The sequence below is a fragment of the Micropterus salmoides genome, unplaced genomic scaffold (genome assembly GCF_014851395.1).
Source record: "Micropterus salmoides isolate LMB-PRFRI ecotype aquatic unplaced genomic scaffold, ASM1485139v1 Ms_hic_scaffold_2, whole genome shotgun sequence".
In the NCBI taxonomy this organism is placed as follows: Eukaryota; Metazoa; Chordata; class Actinopteri; order Centrarchiformes; family Centrarchidae; genus Micropterus; species Micropterus salmoides.
Window position 1 is genome coordinate 19,908,376 of NW_024041150.1, and position 18,022 is coordinate 19,926,397.

General features: G+C 40.9%; 1 protein-coding gene across 2 annotated transcripts in view; it reads left to right on the forward strand.

The window, feature by feature from the left end:
* Window positions 1-15,076, forward strand: part of LOC119913364 (meiosis 1 associated protein) — a 65,844-nt gene extending 50,768 nt beyond the window's left edge. For both annotated transcript variants that reach the window (XM_038732775.1, XM_038732776.1), the window contains exons 5-12: window positions 2,347-2,502; window positions 3,023-3,182; window positions 6,426-6,567; window positions 8,394-8,457; window positions 8,584-8,726; window positions 10,735-10,850; window positions 11,119-11,200; window positions 12,933-15,076. In XM_038732775.1, coding sequence (XP_038588703.1) covers window positions 2,347-2,502; window positions 3,023-3,182; window positions 6,426-6,567; window positions 8,394-8,457; window positions 8,584-8,726; window positions 10,735-10,850; window positions 11,119-11,200; window positions 12,933-13,160 — 1,091 coding nt within the window. In that variant the 3' untranslated portion in view covers window positions 13,161-15,076. The remainder of the gene's footprint in view (window positions 1-2,346; window positions 2,503-3,022; window positions 3,183-6,425; window positions 6,568-8,393; window positions 8,458-8,583; window positions 8,727-10,734; window positions 10,851-11,118; window positions 11,201-12,932) is intronic.
* The last annotated feature ends 2,946 nt before the right edge of the window (window positions 15,077-18,022 follow it).

The following is an 18,022-nucleotide window of genomic DNA, read 5'->3' on the forward strand; positions in this document are numbered from 1 at the left end:
GAGAGGGTGTAGACCAAGAGAACAGGGGAAGAGAAAATGCATGGAGAAATGGCGTTGGGAGAGACGAATGATAACGCCTAATTGATTTATGTAATCATCCATACCTTCGGTAAACACACTTAATGAACTCAGCAAAGATTCAGAGGGAGAGACATCTGGAGGAGGATTTAGCCGTGTAAACACATTCTTCGTGAAGTCAGATAAGCCTGCTGGAGAGACACAGACTGCGTGGCATCCCTTCAGCTCCTTGCTGTCTCGCTGAACGCACACGTCGAGGTTAACTACTCTCACCTGCTGCATCTTCCTCACTCAGTAATGTATTGCTTTGTGGAAACCGCACACACACACACAAAATGGACTGTCTTGAGTTATTTATACTGCTGTGAGAAGCAGTTCACCTCATTTCCTCTCTTTCTCTCATCCTCGTCGTCTCTCACACACAAACAAACACACTCCACGGTCTAATTTCAAGCATTTCTGACAGCGTGGTCCATCTTCCCTCACCCATCCATCTTTTCCATATCTCATCTTCGCCTGGTTTTCCTCACTCTCCCTCCTGCTCTTGCCCTCTGTGTACTGTAATGTAATGTGCTTTCTTCCCTTCTCTTCATATCTACACCAACTTGCATATTTCTTTCTCTTGGCTATCCCTCTCGCTATCTCACTTACTCTGTCCTCTTCAATCCATTCCTTTTCCCCAGACAGACATTATGTGAGGGAATGGCGATTGATTTTCTAAAAACCCGTTTTCCTCCATCTCAGGGTTTTTTCTCTATTTCCATTAAGGCAAGAACACACCCCTTCTTTCTCTTTGCTGTCCTCCCCCTTTGACATTTGTGCGTGTCGTTGTAAGGTTGCTTTTCCATAGATTTCTCTCTCTATATATAACTATTTTGGGCTAATGTGAACGATCCTGGCTTCTTTCCTTCACTTGTTTTCTCTGCAGCCACTCTATCTTCGCACATTAAGGTCGCAATGCCAATATACAGTAGGGATGAAGGTCTTATTAAACTGCTGATCTGAAATATCAGCGAATTACCACCAGCTCTTTAATCCATATTAAGAGCAATGTGACCTTTGTGTCAGAACTGCCTTTACAGTGTGCTTTTTGACACATGAGAGGAGAAGTTGTAAAGCAAAAGTGTTAGTACATGCTTTGTCAGCCTCTTAAATGTCTCTCTCTCTCTCTCTTTATTCAGCCTTCTTGCCTTCACTCAGCACGGATCTGACTGCAAACGTTCATCAGCAAAAATGTAGCAAACACAATTCTTTCCCCTCAGATGAAGTACTTATTTCTGGATGAAGCACTTTTGGAAACTTTAGCCCAGAACCAAAAATAGCTTCCATACTGTATCTGCCGCTTGACAGATGAAAGAAGCAGTGACATATTTTATTCCAGGAATTTAAAGTTTCTCATTTTCTCCCTAAAAGTTCCCGGCAGGGAGAGTTTAAATACTTTGTCTATTCTTCATCCATCTTCTCTGCTCTTTCCTGGTCTTATCCCCCATGTCTGTCAACCTCTCCTGCGTCTGTCCCCTCCCTCGCTGCTACAGTGCCTCCTGATCCTCTTCTCTCCCTTCAGTCCCATTAGTTATCTCCTGATGCTTCATTAACTATTAAACACCAGATAGAGGGAAGAGGAGAAGAGGGGCTTGTTGTGAGGTTTGTGTCTAGTTTGCAGTAATAAATGGACATTGGGGCATGACAGCAGCACAGAGAACAGGATAGGAGGGTGGGGCAGATCCACGGGGTCTCTTTCTCTTTTCTGTAATGATAAGTGCAAGTCAGGCGGTGCAGCTGCTTTCTGTCCTCTGGGGTGAGCTGTCATTGTTAGTACCAGAATATGAGAGAAGAGAGAGAGATTTGCAGTAACAGCAATGAAATAGCAACAGATTTTAGACCACTAAACAGGCTGCTTTTTCTCTACATGTACTGTCTCCAAACTGCAGCCCTACTTCTTCCCTTCAGGAAATCAGGGACACACCTTCTCATCCAGTCAAGAAGGTTTTTGGTTAATCCAGAGACACTGAAGCCTTTAGATGACGAGTTTAAAGAGTCTACAGCGTCTATCGAGTAGATGAGGATGTACTGCAAATATAATTTCCTGAATTTTGCCTCCATCTAGTGGTCATCGACAAAAATGGTTGATTTTCCCCAAAGAATATACTTATCAACTGAATGGCAACATTTATTGTTAAAACAACAAGGTCGTTATATTGAAGAAGGTCAAAATAAATGCAAAAGTAAAAAAAATAGTCAAATATAACAAATCTCAAAGTAATGACAAATTATATAGACTATAGGATAATAATAATAATACTGATGCCTCTGTGTGCCCGTTGACAGACTGTCTGATGTTGGGAACGGACGTCGACCTGCAGCAGGTGGAAAACAGTGTGTTCGCTATGGAGATGGTATTGAAGGCGTGGCTTCAAGAGCAGGGAGGCGACGGAGAGCACCTCCACCTCCTGTTGCCCAACCCCCTGGACAATCCCATCCCAGGTACAGATACTGCACACAAACATACCTGTGTGATTTCAAATGATTGTGGGACTGTTGAGCGTAATACTATGAGAACATGCAGTTTACTTCGACACAGTTTCAATACAAATACATAGGCAGCCAGTGGTTTTATCACACATTACAAATAATAACAAACTGCTACTAAATACAGGAAAAACATACTAATCATGTACGTGTGTAGACCTTATGTTATGATTCTGACCTCATTTACACCTGTTATTGATATGCAGTGTGGATCTGGATATCATCTCTTGTTAAATGCATGTTAATGTCAGGTGGATGTGCATCCAGAACGCATTACTATCTGTACTCACCTTGTTTGTTGACAAATCTGCCAACTCCACCACCTGCATATTGAAATCAAATCATACACAAGAATATAATCACCCTTACCTTATTAGTACCAGGTGTAAATGCTAAGATATAAATACAGGTGGCATGTTATAGTAATCTCCGATGTCTTTTCACACTTTGATATGACTTTTGTCACCTGCGTAAGTGTGTGTGAAGTGTGACATGCAGGAGCGTCTGATAAGCCCCGCCCTCATCCCCCTGAACCCCAACCTGGGAGTGAAGACCGAGAGCGTTCGGGACTTTCTGCCTGCTTCTAAGGGACAAGCCAATCAGAGCCAACCGCCACAGAGACTGAAAGCAATCAAGTGAGATACAGGGAGGGGGGGGGGGCTTCTATTGCTTTTAACTCAGATATATCCACATGCTTTTTGAGCTTCAGTTAAAAGGAATAACAAAATAACAATGCTGAAATTTACGTTTTTCTCACAACTACACAACCTGTTGAAAGTGATTGAAAGCGCGGGCTGTTAAGAGGCCAGGAAATGTACATGAATGGCTTGAAATGAATGCTGATAATTTCCCCCACCTTTTGCATGTGTTTGAACAACCGTAGTCTAACCATACCGATGATCAATTGCATTATTGTTGCTTTGGAAAATGGATTTTACTGTAATAGTGATGTGGTTGTCAAAAATAACCCCAAATGAGGTATAGGAGCAGCAAACAAACTCTGTGATAGACGACAAGTTTCAAGGGAGTGTCTCGATGTGATGTCTGCCTTCACCATGTTTCCAGTCACATGCATGCTTCCTTGTCTTTTAGATTGTTGGTGTGTGTGTGTGTGTGTGTCTGTGTGTCTGTGTGTGTGTGTGTGTGTGTGTGTGTGTGTGTGTGTGTGTGTGTGTGTGTGTTGTTACGTCAGCCATGTGTAATGTGTGTATTCAGTAAAACCCCAGCTGTCTATGAATGGCTCCATTCTGGTAGCACGGAGTAGTGGAATATTTCTTAGATGAAACTCTCTCTCCCATCACATCAGAGTCTCCTTTGTTCTGCTGGAGTCATCTGCTCTGATGCTGGAAAAGAGCTGGGCAGAACAACTGATCCATGCCTGAAAGCTCCAGTCGAGAATTTTTCAAGACAAGCAGTGCCTCATTACACCTGCTACAAGAAGGAGTAATTATGAAAGCTGTAAGCAGCGTTGAATAAGCGACTCTGAATCTGCATTAGTAAGCTGCATATTGGACAATGTATAGTTTAGCTACAGCACCCTGTTTTATGGCAAAACATGCAAATTGTTTGCCTTTTGTTTAGACATTTTTTCTAAAAGACATTAAATTTAGAGAGAGGAGAGAGAGATTATTGATTAATTAATTAATTATCAATTAACCATTGATTCTTAACATTATAAAAGGTTACACGTTGAGATTTCAGGCACTACAAACTGAAGAACTTTAGCTTCGCCAGCTAGCATGATCCGTACTACTATCCTGTGTACCACCGGTATCATGTCAAATGTGGTGTGATTTGTTTATTCTAGCCTGTAGTGATTAAAGGCAGGGCAGCCAGCTAACGTTCACAAGGAGCCACCGCTGTTTGCTTTGCAATGTTCAATTTAGATTTATTGTCATTTTACCAAAACTCAGGGATGCAGCTTCTCCACCGTCTCAGTTGCTGTAACTTATGTGACCCTCATAATAGTGTATAATAGTGTTGGTATTGTGGAAAACAATGGGAAACAATGGTGGGAGTTTACCTGAGATTCCAGCATGTTGTGTGAAGATGTCTGCCGTTGAGTCTGTCTATAGCCGCTTTCAATATTGTGCCAGCTTGCCGCGCTCTATGAAAAATAACGGAGTTACGGAGCCGGAAAAAAAGCCACAGTCAGCATGCTGATGTTTCCATGTTTATTGTGGGATCTCTGTATCAAAGCGGTTGTGTTTCAGATTTTGCTCACTCATGAGTTCGAACCGAGCAAAACTACATATTGCCCCTTTAACAAAACATTCTGGGAGACTGGATGAATGAAACCAAAACTCAAAACAAACAACTATCTCGCCATGAATATAACTGGCAGAGTCTGTCTTCACTGTCAGAGATACAAAGCAGAGACGTATGAATGAAAATTCATTGTAATTAATTAACTAATCGTAGTTATCACCGCAAAGGCTCCTGTATATAAAGTGTGGACCACACCATGAAAATGTCATGTAAATCAAACGAAGATTGTCACACAAAGCTTACTTCCTGCTGTCTGTAGGCGCTGCAATTCCTGTAACACCTGATTGGCATATAGTCTATAGATATCCTAAGACCAGGACTCTTGTCAAATATGTGGCTTTTGGAAAAGATTTCACAATTTAGAGTCGAGTTACCAGTTACTAATAAACCAGTTAGCACTTCCACTAATTTTAGAACATTGAAATTCACCACATCGCCACGTCAATGGCCATTTAAAAAAGCCCAGAAGAGCCTCATAATTTATCATCGCAAACATCTTAAGATTGCACTGCCCAAATTTGAAGTCTATCAGATGAGTTCTCTAGGTCTGTATTTTCGAAACATTTCATTTTCAATACAAAATGGCTGACATCCAGTTGGGTTCAGGGTTTGGCTCCAGCAGGCTTTTTTATTGTTTGGAGGTGACACAACTGCCTCCCAAATTCTAGGTGAAACGTTGTGTTATGCAGGAAACCCAAAATGGCTGGCTTTTTTAGGCACCCTAAGCCACTCAAAAACATGTTTTACAAGCAGAAAAACCATTACATTCGTATTACCAATAACAAAAGGTTTCTAACACTTCTGTGCTAGGGCCCTAATAATTTCTCTTTTTTTTTTTTTTTTTACATTTTAAAAAGTTATGTAATATCAATCTAACTATGATTATTTAGACTTAACTATGATTAACTAGATAATGATTGGCAGACTTTCAAGGTGTGTAAATTACAGTATATAGTGTCCTTAGCTTTTATTATATTTCCTTACAGGATCCGCAAAATGAATCCAAAGTTATTCTGAGGGTAAACTCATTTTAAATGGCTCATGTAGCATTCTTGTGTAGCTGAACCAAATGCATTAAGTCAAACAAATTCCAGTAAGGTTTGTTTGATGACTCACACCACAAAGAGCAGCAAACCGGAGTGATAATAGAAAGCAGACATTCAGACCGATCCTAGGCAAACAGTTTCTTCTTCTTCCCTGATTTGCATTAGTAAAATATTTTCAGGAGCTGCAGGATGTAATTTGTGTGTGTGTGTGTGTGTGTGTGTGTGTGTGTGTGTGTGATTTGCATACTGATGAGTCATGATTAACAGCAGTGACATATAAATGGAGGTGGGGGACGGTCACAGGGATGATGTCATTCTCCGTCTCCAAGCTCTTGATGATTTGTTATGTGTTTGCATGCAGCCTGTGTTCTACTGGAAACTATTTCATGAGCTTAGAGAAGATAGACGACGTCTTCTTTGTCATGAAATGTTTTTCTCTACAGTTTCAGTGGTCTCACGCAGAACGCTTTGCTTTGATTGGAGACGGTTATTGTGGAGCGAAAAGATAGTGTGTCCTTCATTTTGGGTCTGCGTGCTAACCAAGGTTTTGTGCGTGTGCTGCAGGACTCTTCGTGCTGACGGAGTGTGTGAGAGTGTGTTGTACGGCCTGCCGCTGGTGATCCGCCCCACAACCTGCTGGCAGCTGGACTGGGATGAAATGGAGTCCAACCACAATATGTTCCACGCTCTCTGCCACACACTCAGGGTGCATGACTGTGAATTGTTTTAGAGAGCCAGGTTTCAGGTGTTATGAAGAGCAGCATTGTTTATTGAGACTGGTAACAGCATACAGCATGCGAACACAGTGTAGCACCAACAGCAAATCTCCAGGATACTTCCTGTCTGGGTGTATTTATCCTTTCTAGACCTACAGACAGGGTTGGGAGGGTTACTTTAAAAATATAATCCAGTACAATTACTAATTACTTGTTTAAAAATGTAATCAGTTACATAATCTAAGTGCCAAAAAATAAAAGTAATGTAATCTGATTACTTTTAGTTACTTTTGGATTACTTCAATGCCAAATAGGCAAATGAAGACAAGAGAAGTATCAATGATGTGTTGTCTGCTCAGTGTATTTTTAGAGAAACATAGAATAACAAAATTTCATATTCCCAAAATCCAAAAGTTTTCATATGATGAGCTATGGCAGTATCTTGCCCATCAATGACAAAAACATTGTTTTGTAGGTATTGTTGATGATATTTAAGTTTGACATTTGGGAAACCATTTTACAATTTTCATTACTCATTCTGCACAGCACGAACAGCACCGAACACAGCCTCAATGACCAACAGGGAATCCAGTAACTTACTGAGATGATTTACAAAGAGCTTCGGTGTTAGCTTTGCTTTTTGCTAAACTGCTAACTGTTGCCTATCTGCCTGTATCTGTGGCCGGTTACTTCGGTAGGTTAGCAGTGCTGCTAGCGGTCCTATAAACTTCATCAGCCCCAGGTTGCCAAGAGCCAAATGTTGTAAGAAAACAGTCACAATAACACTGCATTTTCTGTTTCATGGAAACTTTCTGCTTAAAGTAATCCCTATGAGTAATCCCAGATTTTACAAAATGTACCTGTAATCTGATTACGTCTATTTTTTCTGTACTGTAACGGAATACAGTTAAATTTTTTTGTATCCTGATTACGTAACGCCGTTACATGTAATTCGTTACTCCCCAGCCCTATTTACAGACGTTCACTAAGTCTCCAAATAAGTTTACTTCTCTATACGTGTGTGAAGATTCTATTAAATATAGGTCAAAAGAAGACACTATGCTTAGCTGAAGTTAACCTAAGTCACATTGTGTGTCATTCGAGCCACATGCAACACTTTCTACATAGAGCCAGACAGTCTGTCTGTAATGAAAAATAAAGGTAGTCCTGACCTGGGGTTACCTAGGAGTTGAATCACAGAGTACATTCTTATCAAGACAGCTGCATCATTAGATCGACCAAGCATAGAAACAGAGTCTGACCTGAGTCACTTTTGGCTTACTCAGCTCAGCAATTGAGTACCCCTAAAATACCTTCAATGAATTTATTCATCCTTTGACAATTTTCTTTACAATTTAGACGTTTTAGATTTTATCAACAGAAATGGGCAAAATATAACATTTATAAACAAGCATCAGCTTCTGTAAAAAAAGAAAAAGAAAACAGTAGAAATCCTTGTTTTATTGTGGATCACATTATAACTTTATGCAGTTTATCTGTATATATGTCTGAGCTTTGCAAACCAAGTTCCTTTTTAACTTTTAAAAAACAGCTACTAGGATAGTAATACTTAAGAGAACAACAAAACACTAGAATTATAACAATTTACTAAATAAAAATCAATATAGATTTTACATTAACGTGAGTTTAATATAGTTTCCATCACTTTCCTCTTCTTCCTTGTGCTTAGCTGGATCACTGACCCTCTGATTGGCTCGAGTTTACTTTTTGCACCTTGTAAATTTCTCTGTCTTCCTCTGTGCAATACAAATGAATGAAATTGTTTGATGTTGGATTTGTTTTGTTTTTATTTCAGAGTCGTGACTTGTTCCTGCTGCTGCAGGTGGAGCTGGCACAGAGGTCCACAGCTGGAGGCTCAGGTCCATATAAGTGTGTGTGTTTGTGTGTGTGAGAGAGAGAAAGATAGAGAGTAATGTTGCGAATGTATCAGTCCTTGTGAGTGCACTTTAATGCCCTCCATATGTATGTTTTTGTGTACAACACAGGTGTGTATTCTCACTATATCCTCCAGCCATCCCCGTCTCTGTCCCTCCTCCTGAAGCCGGTGGTCTCCAGAGAGCTGCTGCTGCCCTGCTCACTGCCCATCTCAACTCAGGAACCTGCACTCCATGCTATGCAGGTTATACAGGTTAGTTGACCTTTGTTCATTGTAAACTTGCCACAGAAGTATCAGACAGAGAGCAGAAATAGATAGCTTACCAATGCATATCCAGGAACTGAATTCAGGGCTGATGAAAAACAATTTCACATCTTCAAAACAATTCTTTATTTGACTGTTGAGTTTATCAGTGAAGTAATTCTCTCTTCCCACCACAGTAAGAATATCACTGCAATAAGCACTTCTGATAAAAGATTAAACTGTTGAATAAAGGTGTTTCTCTGAGGTAATATCTGGTCTATGGATGGGATGTAGATCATCTCATCTGAATTGAAGTTGGAACCAATAACAGAAAAAGGTATACATCTCTGCAGTCATCTAGAGATATCTATACATATTTATAGATATAGCATAAGCAATTACAATGACAAATTCAAGTTCTGAATTCTGCCGCCGGAGCTGTGGAGTCTGGATCTGTGGTTGCGGGCCACCTATTGCTCCAAGAGTGTATGCTTCATTTTAACATTGGAGGGGGGCGCATATTAAGCGGGGGAAACACTTCATTTCCTGCATTCTGGTGATTTTTTTCTGTATCAGTGTCTGCTTTTTCTGCTTCAATTTATGGTGGAAATGTTTAAAATGAAATGTTTATTTATGCAACAGGAAACCCAAAATTTAGGTGGCAGTTGACAATTCAAAATATATGAAAAATAGAAGGAATAAGATCCAAAGAAGGTTACATCAAGTGACTACTGGACCAGATTGAAGATACATGAAGAAGTTTTGCCTCTTACCTAAGAGGCTTCTTCCGTACTGAAGAACTTGGATAACTGTGACCTGGATGACTGAGAATCTTCACAGACATAATGAAATATATTGCAGTAAGACGTCAACACACACATGCAGGCATGATTTTGTCTTCCCTCCTCTTTTGTGTTTTTTTTGGGGAAGTAACCTCTTTAAATGTGCATGTGGCACCAACGATTACATATATAATCACATTAATTCAGTTATGAACTCCTGGATTTTAGTAGCTCCTGTGTTTCAGCAGGTTTTCTGCTCATCTCTACCCCATATGTGTTCTCTGACATGTCAAGAAAAAAGTCTACAGACACAGAACCGTACGGGACTGTACTGGATGAGACACATGCGCTGCTCTTCATCAGAGGGGGGGGGAACGAAATATTCCCTGCAGACCCACAGAAATGTTAACTTTCAGCTGTTTGGGACTGCCTCCGACATAGCGAGGAAGTCCCAAACAGAGCAAAGGTGTCATCAAGCAAAGGGCACGCAGAGACAGCAGTGATACAGAGCTACGGGTCAGAGGAAAGGCGCTACATTGCAGTCCAATGTTTAAATAACTTTAAACTGCCTGGAAATACTAAAGCACGCACCTCCTGCCCTTCTCCTTCTTTCTCTCTCGAGGCAGTTAGCAGCCCTCTATGTTCTACTCAAGGTTTCTACTGTAACTGAGTGTTTGCTCTCGGTGGGGATTGTTGGGTCTCTGTAACTAATATTAAAAAGACTGTGGTCTAGCCCGGGACCCTGCTTCAGATGAATGAGATATATCAGATGAAATGAAAACTGCAATAAGATAACATCTGTTTTAAGTTGGTGCTGTTAACAATATTATTAGTTTAACTGAAGTACTTTGTGTGTGAGAATAACCAATAAAACAGTGTATTTTAAAAGAAAACACTAATTATAGTTATCACATCACAACAAATCTACATTATTGTTTACTATTTATTATTGGATTTTTATCCCATGAATATAATGGCTAAGAACAGAAACACCTTTAACTCACTTCAAAGCACAGCTGCAGAAAGGACACAGTACTTGATTAATTTCATCAGCTTTTATATTTTAATTAAAGTACACTCACAGTTTTAATTCAATTTTAGAAGGAACTGTTTGGTATTATTGTTTATCCAGTATATTCTGGGCAGGACATGCTGACGATATCTATATTGGCTCTATGCTCATATGTGCATAGCTGCCTTGTAAACAGTTTGTTTTCCATCTGTTTCTCGATCAGGGCTGTCTCACTCAGCTGGATGAGGAGTTTGTGTTCAACCCTCTCTCTCTGAGCAGTAACCTGTACCAGCACCTCAGGAGTAGAGGCCTGCTCTCCCAGCCACGATACCCATACAGGTCAGAGGGGGCTGCCGTGATGATGCAACCAAGCATGCAGATATGATGCAAATACATCTGTGTACCATTTCTGATGTTAGAACAGTGGACTAGATTTATTATTAACATGTGATGGATGCAGAGGCCACTCCGTCTCCACAGTGGAGATAAAGGCTGTGATGATAATATGGATGATGGTTATGTAACACATTGTGATTGTGATAACGTAAGACTATAGATATAAGTGATAAAGATGGTAGTTATAGGGACATGATATTGATGATTCCAGACTGCAGCCAGCAGCTGCCCACAGAGACCAGCGTCAACCACTAGAGGGCCCTAAACCCACAGGCAGCAGGCAGCTACGGCAGGTAAACACACGGCAGCTTTATGACAGTGTAAAGGTCATGATGTGCTACTCCTATAAATGAGCACAGTGATTGTGACATGAGTGAAGTCGACAACATGAGTTAATAGTTAATATATTGTCACTCAATGTAAATTATTTGACTACACGAAGCAGGAAGAATATTTTTATAACCCTCATCAAGCTTGAGTGCGGGGAGTGTGTGCTTTACGAATGCAACTCCCTCCTCACTTTTCACTTCCATATTTACTCAATAGATGCCAGCACTTACCATGGACAGGCAGTTTAGTACATAAATACACAAACACAAGCATAAATCAGCCCTTTATATGGCATGTTGCATTGATCAGATTATGGGCCAGATATTCATCTGACTTGGAAAAGAAAGACCAGCAGGTCCTTTTCATGGAACTAAAGGTGAGATTGATACATTTGAGGTCATTTTACCTCAATGTTTTTAACAACCTCAATGCTGACAACACTAGTTAATCAGAAACAGCGGAAAGTAGGAGTTATATCTGTGTATGATGTCTGGGACCAGTTTAAATAATCAGACATGACCATAACCTGCAGTGGTGAAACATTATAACCACTGGTGGAAGAAGTATTGAGGTACCACAACTTAAAAATATTCCAGTACAGAAGTATTCTCAGCTAAAGCTAAATCAACCAAACTAAACCCACCTATAAAACCCAGAACAAAAAGTAAACAAAATAAAAAAAAGATAAAACAAAAGGTATTCAAAATATTTGGCTGAAATATCCCTTTGACTGTTATTATTATTATAAATCATATAATTTTTAACTTAGTTACACTCCACCACTGATTATAACACAAGAAGAATTACCATGACTGAATATACAGGTGCATGAGAATGAAAATCATAAGGTGAGGTTTATGGAGCCAAAAACAGTACTGTGGTACTTTCAGGTCTATTTTTAAAGTTAACACTGTTTTCCCTTAGAGTAGAGTATATGTAGGCTGTTTTTATATCACAAAAGATTCGCCTTTAATGTTTTGACCAATTTGCATTTGTTACATGATTCATCAACAAAATTCTCAATATAAGAGGGGTGTCTTTCCAAAAGTCTGGTAACAATTCAACTACTGCAAATGTGTCAGCGAGTATTTAAAAAGTGGCTGCTGTGTTGCAGACAAGAATCCCAACATGTCTCATAACTTGTGGTATAACTCATAATATACCTGACTTTCACACCAGCGATCCTTTTGTCAGTAGAGTATGTTACACACAGTGTCTCACTTTGAAAGATCTTAACAGTTCATCCCTCCATCCTCCATGTTAATTTGTGCATCAACTCAAGCCGACTGTGAGCTGAGAGTATGCTGGCAGTGTGACTCATCGGGGTTGATAAGGCTGCTGACATGCAAATAGTTCACTACAGCGGCAAAACACACAAGAAAATGTTTGTCCGCGCTGCTTATGTATGCTCTGTTCTTTGGCAGACTCTGTTCTCATTCACTGCAGTGGAATTTAGCCCTCAGCTCTTAACATAGGGTTTGTATTTACCCCGTTACTGCAAATATCTTCCTCCTCTCATCTTTCCTCTGTAATTCTTTATCTCTCTTTGGTTCCACCTCCTTCAGAGCCTCCCCCTCTTTTCTTGTCTCCCTTACAGCTCAGACTGTATTATTCTACTAAAGTTTAAATAGCATTCTAAGTAGCATGAAGACGTTCTGTTTTCAAATGTAAATGGTGTGTGTTGTCTATACTCAGCCACAAAACCAGGGTCGCCAAGTGGGAACGAACAGCAAAGTCAGGGCCACTGTGGCTCCCTTCCCCTCTTGCTCCCCCCACTCCTCCTCCTCCTCCCTGGGACCTCCTCCTGCTAAGGCCTCTCGTCCGGCTCTGACACTCCTCAGCAGCGGCAGTGGAAGCCACCGGGCCGCAGGCCCTGCTCGACAGGAGGAAGAGGATGATGATGACTCCATGGTAACGCAGTAAGAAACACTGGAGGGTGGGTTCAAGAAAGTGGGCCAAGAGAGCAAAAACGTAACACGGAAGTGACGAAGCGAGAGAGAGGCGGTGTACTACATCCTCAACAAGTCACTTCAAAGGGTTTCTCCAGTGAGTTGCAGTGTAGCTTAGTCAGCACACACACACACAGTTGGTCTCCATTGTAAAGTTTGTGAGTAATTAAGCAGCTCATTAAGGCTTTAAAGACTTTGTAAAGCCACACACTAATTTGCACATAGACATCGCACACAGCCACATGTGTGCGAACACACACACTATTCTGCGCTACACGGGGGTATTTACAGCTTCTTTTGATACTTGAATTCATCTATATTTGCTCCCACCACACGAACAGTATTAGCTAGATCTGAGTTTAACAAGCCTGTGTGTGTTTGCGTGTGGGCTTGTGTGAACGTGTGAACGTGTGAGAAAGGAAAGTTTCAACTCGCAGCCGTCTGCAGATTGCTGAGGCTGCAAAACTTCAAAATCGCACAGCATGGACAATGAAAAGGCAGGAGAAAAGATGAAAAAGAAGGGAAACAGCAGGACAATGGAGGCTTGGAAGAGGCAAAACAAAATGGATGGGAAGGAACAGAAAATAATAAGAAATGTCAAAGAGGAACAAAAGGTGGGTGGGGTGGGTGATCAGAGGGAGATTAAAGGACATCCAGAAAGCTCTGTATGACACATCAACATAAAAGAAATCGGTTCAAAAATTATGATTCAGGCATAATAAAGCAGACATACTGCAGCTATAGTGCTATAGTATAAACAGACTTATAGCCAAACACACACATATGCACATTTCATTTCCATTTGGCCCTTAAGCCCCCGTCTGAACACAGCTTCACTGTTTTAATGAGACAGAGAATAAAGCAGCAGACAGAGGGGGCTCTCTGCTCTCTGTCACCCCCACAGCTCGCTCTCTCTCTGGGGGTTGAAAGGCAGCATAAGGGCAGTACGTCCTTTAAAGTAGTGAATTTGACCATTTTTCCACACTGAAAGGTTTGCGATATAGAGAGGGGTCGATTCGAGTTCACCAAGTATCATCACTGTATTACATTCAGTGACATTTAATCATTCATGCATATACGCACATATTGGTCAGTTAGACACGTCCACCGTCACTATTATTAATGTATTCCTGGTCAAGGAGCTTTGTCATCCACACACACAGGCTTAATCAGTCTCCCGCCATTCCACCCCCTTGTTGAACCTCGTAACATTAGGGACTACCCAGTGGCAAATGACTTGTCCTGTGATGTCACAGGACTTCCGCATTCACAAATTACATCTACAACGATCCTTTTGTCTCTTGTCTTGAAATCCAAAACTACCCACTGACATTTTACCCACTTCTCTCTCGCTCTCTGTGTCCTTTCTTTAATCCTCCCAAATTCAGAGCAGCTGAGTCAATGGATGTGAATTTCATACATTTGTTCAAAAAGCTGAAGCTAAAGTTCCTCTGTTTGACCCGGACGGTCTCAGCCACACTCCTCGTTAAATGTCACTGCTACAGATTGATGAGGCGTGACCATCAGTTAACAGAAGTGTCCCTATTTGTGTGTGCAAATACGTTCAGAGTTGAATTTTACTGGAAGTGTCTCGCTAGTCAGGAGATTTTTCAGGTTTTGGCAAGTTTCTGACCCATATCAACTGTTCTTTCTTTTCCCAGAAAGTCCTTTGTTCATTGTTGTTTTGTATTCCACCACACAGACATCCTTATCTCATAGTGTTGACTTTCTCATGTTCCTGTTCTGCTTTCATGTTCTGTGTACTGACTGTTTTTAAATCTAATTTATTATCTGAGCTGCAAAGGAAATTGTCACGGATCAATGTCGTTTGTTCACTTTGTTAAATAATTGTGCATGAACTGTGGGTTAATAAATTGTATCCTAAAGTAACATTTTGGGAGGAGGAGTGTTATAGTCTCTTTTCTGTGAGGTAAAGAAGCCTGAGAAACGATGAACAGCCACTGCTTTACCTGCAAGGTCAGGGCCGCTGTGTAGAACTTCATCAGGCTGCTAGTGCTGTGAAGAGGCACATGAATATGACTATGTAACAGAGATGCTCACAAGTCTTTGAGCTAGAGTCCAAGTCAAGTCTCAAGTCTCTCGTGGTTATTACGAATACCGTATCACCTGCTGCGTTCAATCCAGGTTGCTAATAAAACTGCATGGCTATAAGGAATTCTGTAACTGTAACCTGTTTTTCATTTACAGAGCACAACCATGTAATGTGCAATGCAATTAATGACAGCTTATTAAATACTGTAAGTCAACACACTCCCCAGACTCTTAAACCCAGTGTAACGTTAACTAAATAAAACTGTGACGTTGCATAATCAACTATAAAGCTGTAACCTGTTTTTAACTTACAGAGCACAACCATGTAATGTGCAGTGCAATCACTGACAGCTTAAACTACTGAAAGTCAACACACCACCAGACTCTCAAACCAGTGTAACGTTATAACCAGGTTACAACTAAATAAAACTGTAAGGTTACATGATGAACAATAAACCTGTAACCTCTTTCTAGCCAACGGTAATAATTAAGGTGATGGCAGCCAGCGGGACGTAATAATTACATTAATCGACCACCACAAGTTTGGCAAGTAAACAAACGCTTATTCATCTTTTCATAACGCACGACAATGGAATTAACATCCTGTAGGTCGTAGCTGAAGCAAGAAGTAAGCTGAGCTAAACATGTTTACTAACCTCAGGTTACTCACCTATCTTGCGTTCAGCGCGTCTTTGTTTGGGTCTTGTTTTATGAAATTTTAAAGCCAAAGTTTATGATGAATGGCGGAGCAGCTGCCGGTGTTTGTTGTCCTCTCTCACGTGCAGCCGCGCGCAGCAGATGCTACGTGTTATGTAGGCAGGTTGTAGGTAAGGCAGGGAGGGGAATAACAGCAAGCTCATCAGACGTTTCCTAAAAATAAACATTGTTCAGGAGTCGAGTCTGAAGTCTTTTGAGGACGAGTCAGAAGTCACTGTGTGTGCCACTTAAGTCGCACTCGAGTCCGAGTCTGTTACTCGAGTCCCCATCTCTGCTATGTGACATATTGGTTGATAGATTAGACTCTTATGTTTATGGCCATTGTGGTCCCTTTTCAATAGCAACGGTAGTAAAACAACAATCCAGGTACAATGCATGGCATGGTGTCAGGTGAAACCTAGAAAATATGGAGTAAAACTTTAAATCTATATGGAGTAAAACTTTATGCCCAAATTAATAGCAGAAATATGACAATCTAAAAAATAAATATGACAATCTTAATGTAAATGCTCCATACTTGTATAGCGCCTTTCTAGTCTTTTTGACCACTCAAAGCACTTTTACACTACATCTGCATTCACCAGTCATACACTGAGCCTAAGTGCTCAAACAGAAACTAACATTCACACTCACTCATACACTGGCGGAATAGCCACCAGGGGCAAATCGGGGTTCAGTAACTTGCCGAAGGACACTTCGACACGCAACCAGGGGGATTGAACCGCCGACCTTCCGATTAACGGCCAACCCGCTCTACCTCCTGAGCCACAGCCGCCCCGTGGATGTGGCTAAGCCCATCACTAAAAGGTTGAGACGAGGTCAGGAAACGGCATATCTTCTTTCACATCTGTTTTTTATTCTGTGCACAGTTGATTGGTTTAGGTTGTGGTGGTATTGGTGAGAGGATTATTCAGACATCTAACCACCTTTAACCTTTTACCACCCAATGTTGTACCCGCTGCAGGCTGGCACGAGGTAGAACTGCACCAGATTGCCGTTGCAATGCCAAGGTACATGAATATGAACATGTATATAGTCTCTGTCCGGTGGTCTCTTGCAGATTGCATATGTGGAAATATTGCATTAGTGTCAGCAGGTGTTGGTCTCCATGTTGGTAATCTGCGCTTATTATTTTAATTGAGCGTGCCACTTTGGTTAACGGTATCACTAGTTATTGTAATTTATATATTATGGTTGTTGGGACACACAAAAAAGCATTTGCTTAAAAGCGATGTTAAAATAAAGTTAAAATATACTTTTTAATCAGTGATTAGTTAGCAAAGAATAAGAGGTGAAACAAATTGATGTGTGTAGTTAGATTGGTCTGGCGCTGGAACTGCATGACACTCGTGTTTTTGGTGTATTTGGCGATGGGGCGGTGACCTTTTCACTGCACCATTTTGCACACAGTGAACAAATCATGAGTATCTCAGTGAGCACGAGCAGGACTCTGCTGTTATGCTTCCACATTTGCCGATGAGCTCTGTATTTTTGTACGTAGGTTTCTTGTCTTTGTGTTTCTCAACACTTCTAGCATTTGATCCGGCTTACTACAATGTTTTGCCATTTCAGAATTCTTTCCATTTGGATCTTTTGCGGTCCGCCTGGCTAAAAGTGCAACGGTATGTCTCATCAGTTTCTATATCTGAGTCAGGATAATATTAGTGCTGTGACTTCCTGCTTGATTCTCATTGTACCGTTTCCTTTGCTGTACCCCTTTGCCGGGGTTGAGAACAGAAAAGACCTCTGTCAGACTCTGTCTGACAAACTATAATACATTGTCTCTTTCCTGTAATTGTCCTTAGTGGCCATAACAGCGGCACAAGACTCATCGAACACAGCAGGAACACAAAGGTCTCAATTCATATACAGGTTACAGGCACTGAATAATCAACTCTCTCACAAGCATAGCTGAGTGAGACTAGAAAGAGGAAGTACATCTCTGGGAGGTGGAACTGAGTTGGCTACAGGACCTGCACTATAGTCCTACTGACAGAAATCTAAAAGGTCTGTACTCCTATGCAGGTCTAGAAAGTCTAGAAAAGTCTGAAAATCAGAGACAAAATC